At 37.8% G+C, this 16909-nt stretch overlaps 1 protein-coding gene and 1 pseudogene across 12 annotated transcripts in view; one reads left to right on the top strand and one right to left on the bottom strand.

Annotated features, from left to right (window-relative positions):
* Positions 1–16909, bottom strand: part of Grip1 (glutamate receptor interacting protein 1) — a 661025-nt gene that overhangs the window by 391954 nt on the left and 252162 nt on the right. For 10 of the 12 annotated variants that reach the window (XR_015443415.1, XM_087192375.1, XM_087192381.1 and 7 more), the window contains exon 1: positions 326–13452. The exons of the other annotated variants lie outside the window; for them this stretch is intronic. Coding sequence is in view for 9 of the 10 variants with exons in the window: in XM_087192375.1 (XP_087048501.1) it covers positions 326–458 (133 nt within the window). In the remaining variant the exon portion in view is untranslated. Of the gene's footprint in view, positions 1–325; positions 13453–16909 lie in introns of those variants that run through there. 12 annotated transcript variants of the gene reach the window in all.
* On the top strand, positions 649–13724 carry LOC101708493 (E3 ubiquitin-protein ligase CHFR pseudogene; annotated as a pseudogene).

Consider the following 16909-nt stretch of genomic DNA (forward strand, 5'->3'; position numbering starts at 1 on the left):
TATAACAGAACATATTCTAGCCACCTATTACATAGGTTTGCAAGATATTTTTTTGAATAGCTTATTAAAACAGTAACAATCAATGAATTACATCCAAAATACTATCCATCTGTACAGACCTTGGGTAGTTACACTTTAGATTCTATCTGATGGCTAGTCTTGCAACAAATCAAGCAAAATGAAGAACTTCAGTACTTACAGACTGCTCACAGGGAACGCCATCTGGAAAACCTTTTGCATTTAAGATTAAAGCTGCACACAAGGTTTATTGTCAGCCCCAGCCTGAGAGAAGGAACAGGAGAGGAGGGTGGAGAGAAGCGCTTACTTCGAAAATGCTCCGAAGCGTAATAATAGACATCCTCATAGCCCTCGTGGTAATCCTCTTCTGGTCGGTACTTTTTCCCCTTTCTTCTCCTAGATCTTCGTATCTGCTTGACAAAACCCAAGAAGCGGTCCATCTCTCGCGCACCACGCAGCCCGGCTCGGCCAGCACCAGAGCACAGCAACAGCCCAGCTGCTCGGGCAGCCGGTGGAGCATGAATGACCAGCACCAAGCAAGGGGACCAGGGCACGCTACTCTCCTGTCTGCCTCTGCGCTACCATTAACGCCGAGATTTTACCCATGAGAGAGGAAAAAATGAGAGCGATATGGTTTTACATTGGTCAGATTTCTCATTTAGCTCAATACCTTCTTAAATCTGCAATTTGAAGAAAGAAAAAAAAGTAAGGAGAGCCTAAGTGAAAAGATAGTGAAAGACTAAGAGAAAATACAAATGACAAAGCTTGGGACTTCAAATAGTTTCAAAATAAAGCAAAAGTTCAAGAGATTCAGCGGAGCCAAGAGGAGTCCCAGCGCTAGAATGTCACTCTGTAAAGTCTCCATCACCAGGGGCGGGATGCAGAGGGAGGGACGGGGAAGTACATTAGTCAATGGACTAAACCAAAACTAGAGACTGAACGAGTTTTTCCTGTGGGCTAACCCTACCCTAGAATCTTGACACCTCTTATCTCAAAGTGCAGCTGGTGCTTGGGAAACTTCCTGGAAAGCTGCTGTTCTTGAAGGCGAGACTGATTAACCCTTTGGGCTTGCTTGCACATCATGTTAATGAGCAGCAAAGTGGTTTCATCCATATGCTCGGCCCTCTTGCTGACAAGAGTGCGGTGCAATTGTTAATTGGAGCAGCAGGGAGAAGGCTCAGCAGCTGCTTTCAAATGACAAGTTTACCCACTGGGCATTAATGTATTCCAATCGCTGTTTGATCTAAATATTAAAATGCACTTCACAGCGAAGCTTCTCATAGGCTTAGTAACAGCATACCATAATCAGCAAATAAAAGAAACTGCATGGTTTCGGGAAATGAAATACAAATAATCCAACTCACAATGAACTCAAATATAAACTTAGCTGAGTTGTTAACGCTTCAGGAATACATATGAAAACAGGCTAAAGAGTACACAAAACTTAATCTTCCTTGGTGAAATGATATTGAGAGAAGACTTTAAAAGTACACTCACATCCTGTTCATCCTTTATCTTTAAAAATCACAAACTAAAAGAAAAATGTAAGTACAACAATCAGAAACACTTTAGATGACAGAAGTATTCTAAAGGTTAGCAGGTCAGTGTTAATCATGGGTAATCTTTTACTCTATAGCTGCTTTCTTCTGGTCTTTAAGTGCACTGGAATTTTTAACACCAAGAAAAAATACTGTTTACAATATAATCAATCAAACATGTCAGCACATTACTTAGTAAACTAATGATACTCTGTGGCACCATGTTCTCAGAAATGTAACTTTAAAAAATGCTTTTTACTGTATAAAGGTCATTCGTACTCACATAACAAGTTTGCAGGACCATCCTAGAGGCAGCTGAGTGTACTTGCATTACCTGTCATTAGACTCACAATTTTTTTAACCTTCTAGATTTAGACTTCTCTACTTTTCTGACATAAATTGCTAATGATTAAGTAAGAGAAATTTATTCACTAGACAAAAACATTTCAGTTCTGAAACACAGTTACTTCCAATGGTTCCATAAACTTCCTAGAGATTTCTCATTTTTTATGCATTAAGAGTTTGCAAAGAGAAATACAAACTTAATGATGCTGACAATAAGATGCTATAAAATGTTTTATGAACATTTTTAAACAAAATAAATCATTTGTCCTTAGGTTCCAAACACTTTATTATTGACTCCTTCAATCAAAACAAATGAAAATAAATAAAAATAAACAGAAAATGGAAGATCTGGGATCTTATACATTATATAAAACCTTAAAAATGTTTTAATGAAGTATCATTCTATCCCTTGGATGAGGAAAGAACAATAGATAAAACAGAGAGAAGATACCATTTACAGAGAAGAATTTAAACATTCCACTACAGCTTTGTGATTTTAATTTTAGTATTTACAGAGACCGATTTTCTCAAATGGTGGTAAACAACCATTTTTAAACAAGAACCACTGCAAAGTAAAATTATCTATATACCTAAATATTTGCAGAAATAAATTGTGCTTAAGGATTTTTCTATTATTTGCTTATTTTTGAAGGATTTTGTTTGGGAGATTAATATTACAATATCTAATTGCAATGATACAGTTTTCTACAAGATAGGGCTAAGGTGCTGGTCAGGAGTTTAAAAGTTGTCTTTATATTTGGAGGGAAATGGAGAGTGAAACAGACTTTTAAAACAATCAGAGATGCTTGGGAAGCAGGAATAAGGAAGCCATTATTAGAGGTGCCTACTTGGACCACAAAGAGTTAGAGATGTGACAGTGGATGTGATGTGAGGGAGAGGAAGTATGGGCATAAGTAAGACAGAAAAGACACTGAGCACTCTGCTTCAAGTGTAGTGAAGTGGATAAAATTCTTTTTTCATCATTCGTCTTGGGGCCGTATCTCTGAATTTCTCCTATGTCTCACACAAGATGCTTCATGTTTTAGCAATGGAGGACCAACCTAAAATCGTAAGGACTTGCTATTAAGCAACAGTTGGCTAATAGCCCACAACAATCTTCAGATTAGTACAGCATAGTTCAAGTCCACTCCATAAAGTGAACTACCTTTCCTGAAAGAGAACAGTCCCTTCCCCCACACCACAAACACTGCTAAGTGGTGCTTTTTACCAATTATTGCACTCTATCTTCCAAACAGATGGACGGTTTACAGGTTGCAAATGGCAATTCACAGAACAAATATCTCCAACAAACAAATTTTGTTTGGCTCATACAAGTGTTTGGGGTTTTGCTGTTGTTTGTTTTTCAAAGTTGGGCCACAATGTAAAAGTCAGGAGATTTCACAAATAAATCGGACATTTAATTTTGCAATAACAAAAGATCTGGCAAGTATAGACCCAACTCCATATGGCAACTATTGATTACCACTGAGTGGTGGCTGCCATCCATAAATAATTATGGACTTTCCACTTAACCACATTTCCTTCTCATGGACCCAATTCTCTCATTCAGTTACCTCCTGGCTCCCGCAGACATTTATGCTTATGACCATGGTTAAGGTGCTGTCCTGAAAAGCCAGTCCCTGACAACTAATTAAAGAAATGCCAACATGTCTATATTTTCATGTAAAGAAATCTGACCATTAAAACAAATTGGCATTAGTTGAGCTAAATGTTCGCTAAACTATATTATTAAATTTCTTAGAAAAATATATTCACATGAGAAAATAAGGGGCTGAATTATTCAACAAAATGTATTTCAACTAAGATTAGCAAATAGATGCTAATACATATGTAGGGAAATTTAAAAAGAACTAATTATTTTCCTTCTGGGAAGTAGGCAATTACCTGCATAGCATTTGTATGGCTTTCATGCTCTTCTGAATTAGATTTTCCATCCTTTTTTAGGAAAAGAGTGGAACAAATATTGAGATTAAATCTTCAACTCACAATCTCTCCTAGATCATTGGGGGGGGGCTTTCTGTGCATATTTACATTGCCTAATGATTGAAATATTTTCTGAGTAACAGTAAAAAACATATTAGAGAAACATTTAAGATGTAAAATAATCTGGCTCTTTGGGATGGCTTGTGTCTTCATGTGATGCCAAGAACTGTGGGAGCCTTCCTGCAACCTGGGAGTGACACCCTGATACCCTGAGGATGGCAGAATGGGAAGAGAAGAGCAGCATTCTGGTCCCTGGCAATGATGCTTTTCATATTCCTGCCAGATGCAAACCATTTTATTGTAGAAAATGCTTTATAATACCCTTCTTTGCTAATGAAATCCATAGGTCATAGGACTCATGCATACATGATCACAAACTGCCTTAATAATAATTTATTTAAATATATATTTCATAGATTTATTTAAATAAGTACATCTGAGGGCTTGACTATAATAGAAGATGCAGTTACATTTTGTAGCCACTACTAGTGGATAATTGTGTGTAGGGGGGTGGGTAACTGGGGGATCGAACTCAGAACCTTGTGCTTGCAAGGCAGCCACAGCATCACTGAGCTAAATCCCCGGCCCCATAAGTTTTTAATTTAAGAAGCCTTTCTTTACAAGGGACAGAAAATAAAAAGGTACAAAGGTAGACATCAAAAGAAAACCACATATGTTCCCCGTATACTAAAATTGTAAAAAATACTTATGTGTATGTAACAGTATTAACATCTACACTCAGATAATTATAAAGAGCTTTCCACTTTCAAGAATATTTGTTCTTATGACTATTTGAGAGTTGTACAGGATTCAGGACAAATTTCCAGTTTGTAAGTGTTTCTCTCTTATTTCAGTACTTTTAGCTCACTAGGCTGCCATCACAAAATGCTGGCACCCTCCCACCTCCCATTCAGCATTGCAACAAGCCAAAACATTGAAAATAAATGCTCATTAACTTCAGAAGACTTTTTCCTGAATAATTCCTATTTGGATTTCTAATTTGATTCTGTCCATTCATTAATTATTTGGGTTGTTTATTAAACAAAGCACAGAGTCATCTGCTTACACAGTAATATATACAAACTAACGCTGTTGGTCTGCAAATTGAGGAAAAATCTAAGCAAATTCACCTATCTGTGAAATATTTCAAGGTCAACCCTCCACTGACTACAAGATTTTGAGTTAAAAAGACAGTGGAGGACAGTGCTTAGAGTTTGGTAATGTTTGCTTACTGAGCGTGAAATGAAATTTAACTGTGGCATGTCTGCATTTGTAAATTTATTGTGGTTGTTTAGACTTCTTGCAAAATGAAATGTCAGGCATTCATTCAGAGATTCCAAATATATTAAGCTTCAAAAGGCTCAGATAACTTAGGTGATTCTTTCAGTTTTCAAAGATCACTTTTTCTATTTTTCTATGAATTAATAGAATTAATTAATAAATCAATTTAATAGCTTGGTGTGGACTGGGCATAGGAGTGTAAAAATAAAAGCTAAAAAATAATTGCCAAGTTTGAAATGCTAAATGTGTCATCTGAATATTATAATGGTATAAAAAATGTTCACTGTATGAGAATTCATATTTGTCTCTGAAGGTATAATGTGTCTTAGGAAGAAAAGTTTAGGCTAGAAAGACTTTTCTAGAAATAAGATGTTATTATTACAGAGCTAGGTGCTTTCAAGTGCTGATTATGAATTTTTTAAGGTAATTGTGAAACTTCATGGGATCTGTTTGAGCTCCACATGATGAGTCTGAAGAACATATTATCTAATGGCTTCTATTTCCTGGAAATTTATCCCCCTCCCTCACCTGCTCCACCTGTTCTTTCAGGCATCTTAGAGAGCAAGAGTTTATTTTTAAATGGCACACAGTTATTTATCTGTTTCTTTCTTAGTTATGTGGGTGATTGGTTATGAAATCACTATATTTCAAAAAAGCTCAGGCTTTTCATTGATTCACCTGGCTACAGAAACATTTTCTTGATATTTAAAGTGTTTTCCTGTAGTCTCACTTCTTTTACCAGTTGTCATGATTAATCTAATTTAAATTTTTCTCCTTTTCCTTCCTCTAAATGCTTTGACACATGATTCACCTGCCTTACCTTCTTGGTCTTTTTCTTTCAAAGCTATTTCTTAGACCCCTCCCCCAATCCTAGCTACTGCTTACAGACATACATGTGTGGTTTGATAACAAATATTTTAAAGTATTTCTGAGTACTTTTTCTTTTCTAGCAACTGTTTATCCAATTTGGATTAACCAGTAGTAATCTTGCCTATCTTCTTTGCAGTGTTATTGAACTTTTGGCTGGTTCATCATTGGTCTTTTTCTTCATCAATTCACTCAATTGTTCCTCACGTAAATATTGCAAATCGGTATTTGTTTGGAGGAAAATTCTAAACCATCATTCTCCTTAATAGTAGTTACAATTACAAGTTTAGAAAAGAGTATAAAACCATTAATTTAAATGAGACTTTTGGAATGTCTATGGTTTTAAGGATTTACTTATGCACTCTATCAAATGTATTAGTGCCTATCAAATTCTATATGTTTAAATCCATGCCAGCTCTGACCAATCTTTAGAACTGGCCCTATTTCATATTTTGCTGGTCCATTTTGGTGCTTAACATACTTCTTGGGAAGGAAACCTGAAAGCCTTTGTATAATTTAAATACTATGTTTCTGTGAACTATGAATAACATGTGCTCACCTCACATTCATTCTGATTCATTCAACAGACAAATGTTTCCGATGTGTTTATAGGGCCAGGCTCTGTTCACACTCTGAAGATAGAGCAATATATGTGTGCAAAGCTCCCTATGCTCAGGACATCATATTCTAGACCAGGGAAAACAGGTAACATACAGGTAAGCACATTATCTAGCAAAGTAATATCTGACAGTGAGAAGTGCCAGGGTGATACGTCAGAAAATGACTGTGAGGGCTATTTTAGAATGGGGCATCTGGGAAATCCATACCAGAAGGTGACAAAATTTGAGCAGAAGTAAGTAAGACAAAGGGATCCTTCCATGTAAAGATTTGGGTCCAGTACATCCAACACAGAGTAAACAGGGAGGGCAAAGAGCTTGGCATTGTGCTAAGGATAGAAAGGCTGCCTCTGTGGAGAGTAATGCGAGATGCTACAGTGGCAGAAAGTGGGCAGCTCAACCACAGTTTATAGGCTCAGATAAGAATGTGGAGTTTTATTACACAATTGTTCGGGGCACATAGAACACTTTACATTAGTATGGTCACTCTGGTTGATTATGAAAAATGGCCAGAGTAAAAATAGGTTTCTAAGTGAAAAAGGAATCAAAGATGACTTGTTGATTTAGGATTTGAACAGAAAGATAATTCTGTTTACTAAGTTGGGAATGATGACAGAAATACAACAGGTTTGAGGGCTATGCTATGCCTTAAAATATTATGTATATTATATATTCATATTGCACATGTAGTTATACAATCTACAAATTTCATCTCAGCTATGTGACTGAGAGCATACTTTCCAGCTTCACTGTACTGTTTCCTCATCTACAAGTGAAGATAGGCAACAGTACCATTTTGTGAGGATACAGTACCAGGAATGTGAGGATTAGGTGAACACATGAAGGTCTTGGGATATTGGCTCATAGAAATATTTAAATGACTTGTTTTATTACTGTCAGGTTATTTTACTGAAGAGAACCTTTTAGTTTTTCATTCATTTTCATTTTAGCTACTCTTACACATCCTTGTAATTATCTGCTTACTTAACTGTGAGTTCAATATAAAACTGCCATTTTCCTTGTTTTATGCTAACTGTATAGCATATTATTTTTCACTTTACTCATTCAAAGAGGAATTTACTGAATACTTACTATGTGTCCAGCTGCATTGCATACAGTAATTCTACAAAAACCAAAAGGCAGTGTCTTAATGAAGTTTATTTTTGAGAGGTAGACAAGGGACAGTTGATAGAAAAAAGTAAATAAAATGAGTAAGGTGGACCCATGCTGGACATTTATATATTTTATTTATATGCATCCAGTAAGTGTTCCACACATATTTGTTTAAATGATGAATCAATTACTATGGAATACCATTTTCTATAATTAACAAAGAACAAATCAAATCTCATTTAAGGCATGATATTAAAGACAGAGTGCAAAATCCTAAGAGGGTAATACCAGACTTACATGGGGAGGAATTTCTCCAAATCACAATGATCCTCCAAAACTCAGGTCAAGGACTTCCTCTTCCAAGAAGGTCTTCCTGAGGTTCAGCTGCCTTGTTCCTTCCATCAGCCTGGGCTTGGGAATTACTATAATCTAGGATTGTACACTAGATAGGATAATGACTCAGTCACTTTAACAAATTAGGAAGAGTGACTTAACCAAGACAAGGGGCTTATTTCTTTTTCACTTTAAGGTCTGAGTTGGCATATTGTGGTGAGGAGGTAGGGAGAAGAGCCGAGGTGGCACTGCTTCATGAGATCATCCAGGTACCTGGTACCTTCTATCAGTCCTATACGTTATATTATGCAATGAGCATGACTTACAACAACCATGGCCAAGTTCCAGCCCAAAGGCAGAAAACAGATAATAGTTCCCGTTTAAGAACAGGACCAGTAATTCGCACCTATCACTTCTGTTCAGACGCTACTGTCTTACATCTTCTGTTACACTCCTTGTCTTACATGTCTGTTCTTAGGCTACTGTCTTATATCTTGCTGCAACTGAGGAAGGGAAACATGGTTTTGCTAGGCAGGTGGCCATGTGTCTAGCAAAAACTTGGGAGTTTCTACTGCCAAGGAATTAGTGAATACATTAACCAGTCTTCTCTCATTGACTTTGTTGTAGCACTAGTATTCTCTGGTATAATCAAGACCTTCCTAGTTTTCCCAAGCACTGATCTCAAATGTAGTTTGGCAAAGAGCCAGTACTTTATCCATTCTTCTTTCCCTACATAGCACAGAGCTTGGGTTCTGATAGCCTCTCATTTCCTGTGTATTGATTGTACAAAGAGCTACTACCAAAGTTTTATTTTTACCAGGAAAGTAACACACATTTGTAATCCCAGCTACTCAGGAGGCTGAGGCAAGAGGGTCAATTTAAAGGCCAGCTTAGGAAACATAGCAAGAAACAATCTCAAAATAAAAATTAAAAAGGGTGAGAATATAGCTCAGTGTCAGAGCACTTGCCTAGTATGTGTGAGGGCCTGGGTTCAATCTCCAGTCCTGTGGTGTTGGGGGGCTGGATTATTTTTTTCTTACAGCAACCTAATCAGGTCATTATAATCTCATTTCACAGATCTAATATTTATAAACATACCCTTTAAATATGCAATAGACAATGGACTCAGTATTTGAAACAAATTTTATGTAACACTTCAAGTTCCTTCCACTTACAACAAACCATTCAGGTACATTATAACTAAATACTGAAACTTGCAAATATAAAAAATGTTGTCTATTTATGGAAGACAAGTTCAATCTAATCTTTTTCTAGTATTTATAGTAAAATTATAAATTTGGTCAGGACAAGTAAAATTTAGTAAGCACTTTTATTTGATACTTTAAAAAATTTACCATTAAGATAATGAGTACAGTGAAAATGAGGAAAAAGAGTGCATGTCAGTAAAAATATAAAAGCTATACATGATTAAATATTGTAATAACTGTTATAGCTTTATAGATATCATGAATTCTCAACTCAGAAACACCATGACATGGACAACTGTAGTGGGTTTCTCCTGACTTCTTGCTTTCTGATATAAAAATAAAGAATATTTCTTTAGGATGCTTGCAATTCTATAGCTTATGTTGAGAAAAACTTAGATGTCAGCTTGCAAAGACAAAATATATATTATCTTTGTCAATGCAATTTAGCTGCCAAAGTTATGTCTTAATTTTGAGTGATGCTCACTAGGCTCCCTAGAGAAACTGAGGCAACTGCAATTAGGTACTTCTCACCTTCTGAATTTTAAAAAGAAGTGAAGCACTGGAATCATCACCAACTCTCCTCTTTTTCAGTTAGGAAGGAAGTGGAAGGAAGGAAGGAAGGAAGGAAGAAAGGAAGGGGCTTGATGGAAACAGATGGACATGAATATGAGATCAGACAAAAAGTGGATATCCTGCTGTAGCCCAGTCCTAGTTTGGGAGAAGCTATGGCAGACCCTTGGTCATCCGCATTCATGCCAGGAAGAATACTTAGATAATCCTTTCTTACCTTGGACTGAGAGAAAAGAACAAGGCCAAGTGATGGTATCAAGTGATGGTATCATTTCTATTTTGTATGTCTGTGTGATAACATCTCAATAAATATGCCTCCTTTTCTTTTCTATTACCTGACATTCATAAAGCATCATGCAACTGAATAATGTAGATAGGCTGGGAAGAAATAAAATTGTTGACTTTAAGTGACTTACAAAAGCCCAGAAGCCATGCTGCAACATGCATAGAAGCAGAATAGTTGACAGAAGGTGGCTATCTCATTCTGTGTTCTTATTCCCACCTAGCTTTTATGGCTGATAAAACCATACACTTTCTCAGCATATCTGAGAAAGGATGCAAAGGTCAACATGCTATTCCTTTTAGAAAACCAAAGCCAGTGATGCAGAAATAGGTCTCTTACTGAAAAAAAGATCAGGTAACTAGTTCCAGAAGGACCCTTAACCTTTCTAGATGTGTTTTTTCACCTGTAAAATGAGAGGATTGAACAATATGATGTTGTAATGTTTTCACAGCCTCTAATGTTCTACAATTATCTGATTATATGTCCTCAGGCATGTAAACATATTGAATATCAAAATTTCCCAGGATAATAGGAGATAAAAAGTTTTTTTATAATTATGTGTTCTTCAGTACATGTTGGTAATGATTCTCAAGTTGCTGTGTCTGTATTTGTTTGGGAAATGAAAGTTCCTTAAGGATAGAGCTCTCTAGATTTCTATTTGGTTAATTACTCAATAATGTCTAGTAAAATGCTTTCCACAGTAACATTTTCATGATAAAAAAATGATCACTGATCATTTAAAGTTTCTCTTGCTGAAGTATTGGCTTATAAAAAAATAACATCTCCATTAGGATTTATGTTTCTCCTCATCAGTACTTAGTACATACTCTGGTGCCTAGCACACCCCATGTTTCTCTAGCATAATAGCAGACAAATTAAGACTGTATTTGACCCTCTCCAAAAGAATTAAGACACTTAATAAAAGCAATACTGGAAATCAAGTACTTATTCGGTAAACACCATCTGTAATACTAAGAAATCACTTCTCCACAGCCTGGCATTTACAGCACTCTGGTGCAGGACTCAGAGAAATAGAGTCCTCAGTGGATTTCAGAGGGCAAGCATAATCCTCTCTCCCTTTCTGCCCCAACACATAACTGCACACTGTTTTACTACTATGTTTGGCCTAAAATTCTTAACAATTAGTCAATATGTAAAACAAAATATGTATCTAATGCTATCCTGAAACTGAAACAGGGAGCCTGCTGTTTCCCAAGTGTAACTAGTGCTAATTCTGCTAATAACTCTGTCCTTTCCAGAAGAATACACAGAAATGGGCCCCAGGTGTCACAGAACTTAACATTTGATTCTCTGTACGAGCCTGACAAGTTTTCAAATTTTAATTGCATTAGCTACGATATAATGTAACCATAGCAGAAATGTCTTGAGTCTGCCAGGAGTTTTTAAAAGGTGGATAGAGCATAATCCCAAACACTAGGAAGTTCAGGATAAGGTATTTTAGTTCTCAACCAGAAAATCATACACACTAACAAATCTTTGCCACCACGCATATACTAAGGTTAAAAGGCATTCTCTGACAGACTGTTTTTTGGGTGGTTAACAGGTAATGCTAGATAGGAAAAAGAAATGTGAGTACAGACAAAGCATGTGCTCTTGCAGCTGCAGGCCTAGGTAGGGCTTCCACACTAGGACTGCTCCATATGATTAGTCATTCCTTGAATGGCACCAAGGAAGTTACTGCTTGTCACAAGGCTTTTACTATTGTTTTGTTTTTTTTTCATTAGACATAGCTCAGAGACTTTCACAGGGCTTTAGCATTGCAAGTCGCCTTAGGGGTAATGAAGTCCACGCAACAGCCCCCCACCCAAGTTGAATACGCAAAGGTAGACAAGCAGTCCACTTTCTCCTAAAATGTGTCTAACACAGGGGTCTTCATTATTCAAGCACAATTATCCCAAGAAAATGGCACTTACACTGAATCTATTTACAACAGAAGCTGAATTTCAAAGTACAAAGCAGGAATAAGAATAAATAAGGAGTTTGGGAGAATGAACAAAAATGGATCAAATATTAACATTTAGAAATAAAAATAAGTAGGGAAAATAAACAAAAAATGGATCAAACATTAACATTTATGTTTTTAAGAGGGGCCAACATTTTTTAAATTATAGGAAATATACACAAGAGCACAAAATATATGGTAACAAAATTTAATATCCTTCACTTCATATTTGAGTTTCAAAGTCCAGTCAAAAACAGGTAAATTTTGTAAAAGTTTTCAAGAGCTTAGTTAATTTTTTCCAAAGGTCTTTCTTAATCCCTTAACAAAGAAATCATTTTCTTTTGACATACCTATAATATCACTCTTCTTGTCTGGTTTTGATCTTCAATTTTAACTAGTCCAATTCTATCTTTAGATTGGAGCAATTTGCTCACATCGCTTTATCAATCTCATTAAACTCTTTGAGTCTTGTGCAAATTTTTCAATTCCCAGTATTCATTGCCAAGGAGATTCACCGTAACAGTATATATTTATGGCATCTCTTAACAAGGACGAGAGACTGACTGAAAAAGACTGGGAAGGCATGTGAAGCAGCAGAGCATCTGCAATGTCTGGGCAGGAGCTGCAGAACTGCCAGTTCTGGGAGGCTGGCTTGGGTGAGGGAACTTTAGTCCAGTGGAGCAGCTGGGAGAGGAAGATGAGCAGCCACCATTGCAATGGCCCCAGGGCATTGAGTGCAGGAGGGTTTGTGATCTCTGTTCCCCAGCAATGAACTGGTCTCTGGAGACCACTGTCAAATTGTCCTGAATGAAATGTCTGCTCAGGTGAGGTGGGAATACATCAGCACCAATGGAAAAGTAATCAACAAGCTGAAGGTTAAGGGAAGACTCATCCTATACAGACTGGGGATGGCATCTACTTCGTGAACAGGAAGAATGAGCCTGAACATAATGTGAAGAGTATTCCTCCAGCTCCAGGTCTGGCGATGTTGTCTATTCCTGATGAATGACAAACTCTCCAGCCTTGGTTCAGCTTTCCCAGACAGAGAAGGGACACCCTTTTTCAATTGGAACTTCAGTGCAAGGGGGATTTGGAGCCCATTAAAAAAAAAATTAAAGAAGATGGGGAGTCCAATCTGAATCTGAAAATGGTGGTCACAGACCAGTGTAGAAATGTTCAAAGCATCTATGAGGACATTGCAGATGCTCCTGTGAAGTCTGACAAGATGGAGAAGATGATCATGTGCATCCTCTGCCAGCACCTGCTGCATGACTGACTGTGTGAGTCTGTAGCCTTGCATGAACTCACCCTGCATGCCCTTCTACTCCAGAGCACTTGTCCCTGTGCCCTGCTTACACATCTGTAAAAACCATGTCCTCAACAATTTCACAAAAGCGTGTGTCATCCTGCACCCAGACAAAGAGTTGCATAGAAGAAAATGTGTAAAACATGGACACTAGGAATAAAAACACTCAAAACATGCTTCAGCCTGAAGTCAGTTCTTTTTCTGATAAGGAAGGAAGTTCAGAGGACATGCTGGAGCTGTCAGACATTAGTCATACATCATGTGTAGATAATGTCTGAAGTACAGAAAGCAAGTGGTGCACCCCTTTCCTGCTTAGTACCAGACAGCAAGCCAGGGGACCCACACACCTAGGATAGAGGTTTACAGCATTTATATCCACAAGCTCCATGACATCCCAGGACTCCATGTGCCTTCAGAAAAGAAGCCAAGTCATATGCAGCTGCTGCTTCCAGCCCATAGCTAAAGAGAGCCAAGTATGAACAGGACCCCTAGCTTGTATCTCAGTAGAGTATGGTTTGCCCTACCCATCTGCCACCTCTACTTGGGCTGCACCCAGACTGGCTGTTTTGCTGCCTGGCCTCATTCTGTGAGTTTACCCTGGCAGACAAGTCTCTGGAGGGAGTGCCTTAACACAACCACCTAAGAGTTGGATACCCTGAAGAGTAACCTGGAAACCTGGGATCTGATGTGGCTCTTCAGTGGAGTGTTTTTCCTGTCTGATGACAGAATCATTGGAAACACAGGGGCACAGCCTTGGAGAGCTGCCATATCAGTATAGACAGAATACTCTTGCTTCCAAAATGGCAGTGATTGTGACATCTTGTCCTAACTGTTATTGGGGCCGTATCTGCCATACTCAGTTGAAGGCTCACCATGAGATGAGATTCAATCACATTAGTGAACAGACAAGGCTTAAGAACTGGGCATCAGCAGAGACATACAGACAGTGGGAAGCACTGGAAGTGGGACAAAACACTGAATACACTCCACAAGCATTTTTACCATTCCCCTTAACAATGCTAGATTCTCTGACGAGGTACTTCAGAGAGACTTTTTTTTGTGTGGAGCTTTGCCCCTGAGTGAGACTCACCCAGGCAGACTGGGAGGCCTGGTGGTCACAGACATCTGCTCCCCTTATATTAGTGTATAGACCTCTTAGGGTCATTATTCAGCCTACTACAATAATCAATGGCACCTACCTCACAAGTTCCTGCAAGAACAAAACGGTGAATGGATATAACATGAATAAGTCCCAGAAAATATGTTGTTTACATGGTAAAAGGAACTTTGTAGACATGTTTAAGTCAAAGATCTTGAGATGAAGGAGAGCATACTGGATTGTCCAGATGGGCTAATGTAATCACAAAGGTTTGTAAGAGGGAAGCAGAAAGATAAAGACAGAAAGAGATAAGACCAAGGCAGCAGAGGGTCAGAGTCAGAGGGAGACTTAAAGATGTCAGCTTTGGTCTAGTGGTGGAAGAGTGCCCAGGAATAAGGGATGCAGCTGGAGAGAGCAGGGCCATGCTGACACTTGGGTTTTGACACAGTGAAATCCATTTCAACAGGCAAGGTGGTGTATATCTATAATTCCAGACTCTGGGAGACTGAGTCAGAAGGATCACAACTTCAAGCCCAGGCTAGTCAACTTAATTATTTAGGGAACCCCTTTGTCAAAATAAATAAATAATAATAATAAAGGCTGGAGATGTAGCTTACTGTAACAGTGTTGGGTTCAATCCCCAGTCAGTTCTCTACACACACACACACACACACACACACACACACACTTCTGACCTCTAGAATTGAAAATTAATAAATTAAATCTGTGCTCCCTAAAGCCATTAAGTTTGTGGAGATTTGTTACAGCAGCAGTAAGAAATTAAAATAATGATAATCTGCATTTAATAGATGAGGGAATTGAAGCACAAAGATGTAAAATAACTCACTCCAAGGTCAAACAGCTACTAAACAGCAGCTCCAGGATTCAAACCCAGGTGCCAAACTTCAGGATCCCGTGTTAGCCTCTCCTCTGCCAACTTCATATTCTTTCCTCCTTTCCCACTTTTGTATTTAAACCACTGGTTACTATACTCATTTCACAAAACTACTTGAAATATTTTATTCACATTCGTAATAAATAAACACACTGTATTTGCTGGTGTGGGTTCCAAACTTTTTAAACACAATTATTTTTTTAAATTTTAGCAAAAGGTCCCCAATATGTAAAATATATCAAAGTAGTTTTGCTCTGATAGAAAATGATGGTGTGAGTGTGACTGAACTGAGCCTTCCGTCCCACCTGTCTCTACCCCTCATCACAGGACCCTCATCAGAGGCCTCAGAAACAGAAACTATGTCTGCAAGAAGGAACTTCTGAATTTTATTACCAAAACTACTTGGAGCTGGCCACATAGACAAATTCAGACATGCACAGTAAACTATTTTACTTCTTCAAGGTGACACTTAGCTCTGTTTTCTCAAGAATGTTGATTAGTTCATGCTGATTTGTTCACATTAGCATTATGTTAATGTTATTGATATTCTCAAGGACTTTGAGATATCTTACATTAGCAATTTCTCCCAAGAATGACAAGAGAAAGAATGAGTTGACTCTGTCACCCCAAGTCTCAAAGTGTCATATATTGACCCAACCAGGTTCCCTAAACAAATTTCAAAATTATAGTAGCTAATGAATATGTTTTATGTGTCCTCACAAGTAGTACTTCAAAGTAGGTATTTCATCTTCCATTTACAGTTTAAAACCCAAGGCTTGAAGTAGTTGCATGACTCTGCTGTGGCCTCACAGGTGGAAAGTGGCCATTCTGGAGTCTGATCCCAGTCAAACTATCTGAGACATATGCTCTTTCTGGATCTCACACCAAAAAGGCATATGTTTCCCTTTGGGAAGAGGCTATATTACAATCTAAATTTACCTCTTACTTAGAGGTATGCTACTTGACCTCTTGAAACTGGTTTCCTTGTTTGTTGGTGTAAAACCATACAAGCCATAGTAAAAACTTACACAAGTAAGGCTGGTGGGATGAGGTAAGGAACTCAGCACAGGTTTTAGGGCATTACTATTATGGCAGATTTGAGTGACAAGTTAGAATTTCCTCAGTCATTCTGCAATGTTCCCTGTTTTATGTAGACTCATATTCAGAGAAACTTTAGACTCCACAAGAGATCAACATGAGTTGTGAATTGAGATAAATTACTTCTTCTAAGACTCACTTTGGGGACACTTAAAGCACTATACAGAGCTGTTGAATTAGTTTTGTGCTTAAGAAATATCAAGAGGTCATTCAGTTCATCTCCACGCTGTGGATTGTTCCCTGCTGAAATTATCTACCTCAGCTTCAAAAACCTCTAGAAAAGGAGATTTTATAGTTTCCTGTGATAATTGATTTGAATGTCAGACCAGGATAGACCCAAAGTTTTGAGCACAGGGCCTTGTGTATCACTT

Source organism: Heterocephalus glaber, unplaced genomic scaffold (assembly GCF_053883595.1).
Source record: "Heterocephalus glaber isolate CG9 unplaced genomic scaffold, H.glaber_assembly_v1.0 deba00001569, whole genome shotgun sequence".
NCBI classification, from domain to species: Eukaryota; Metazoa; Chordata; class Mammalia; order Rodentia; family Bathyergidae; genus Heterocephalus; species Heterocephalus glaber.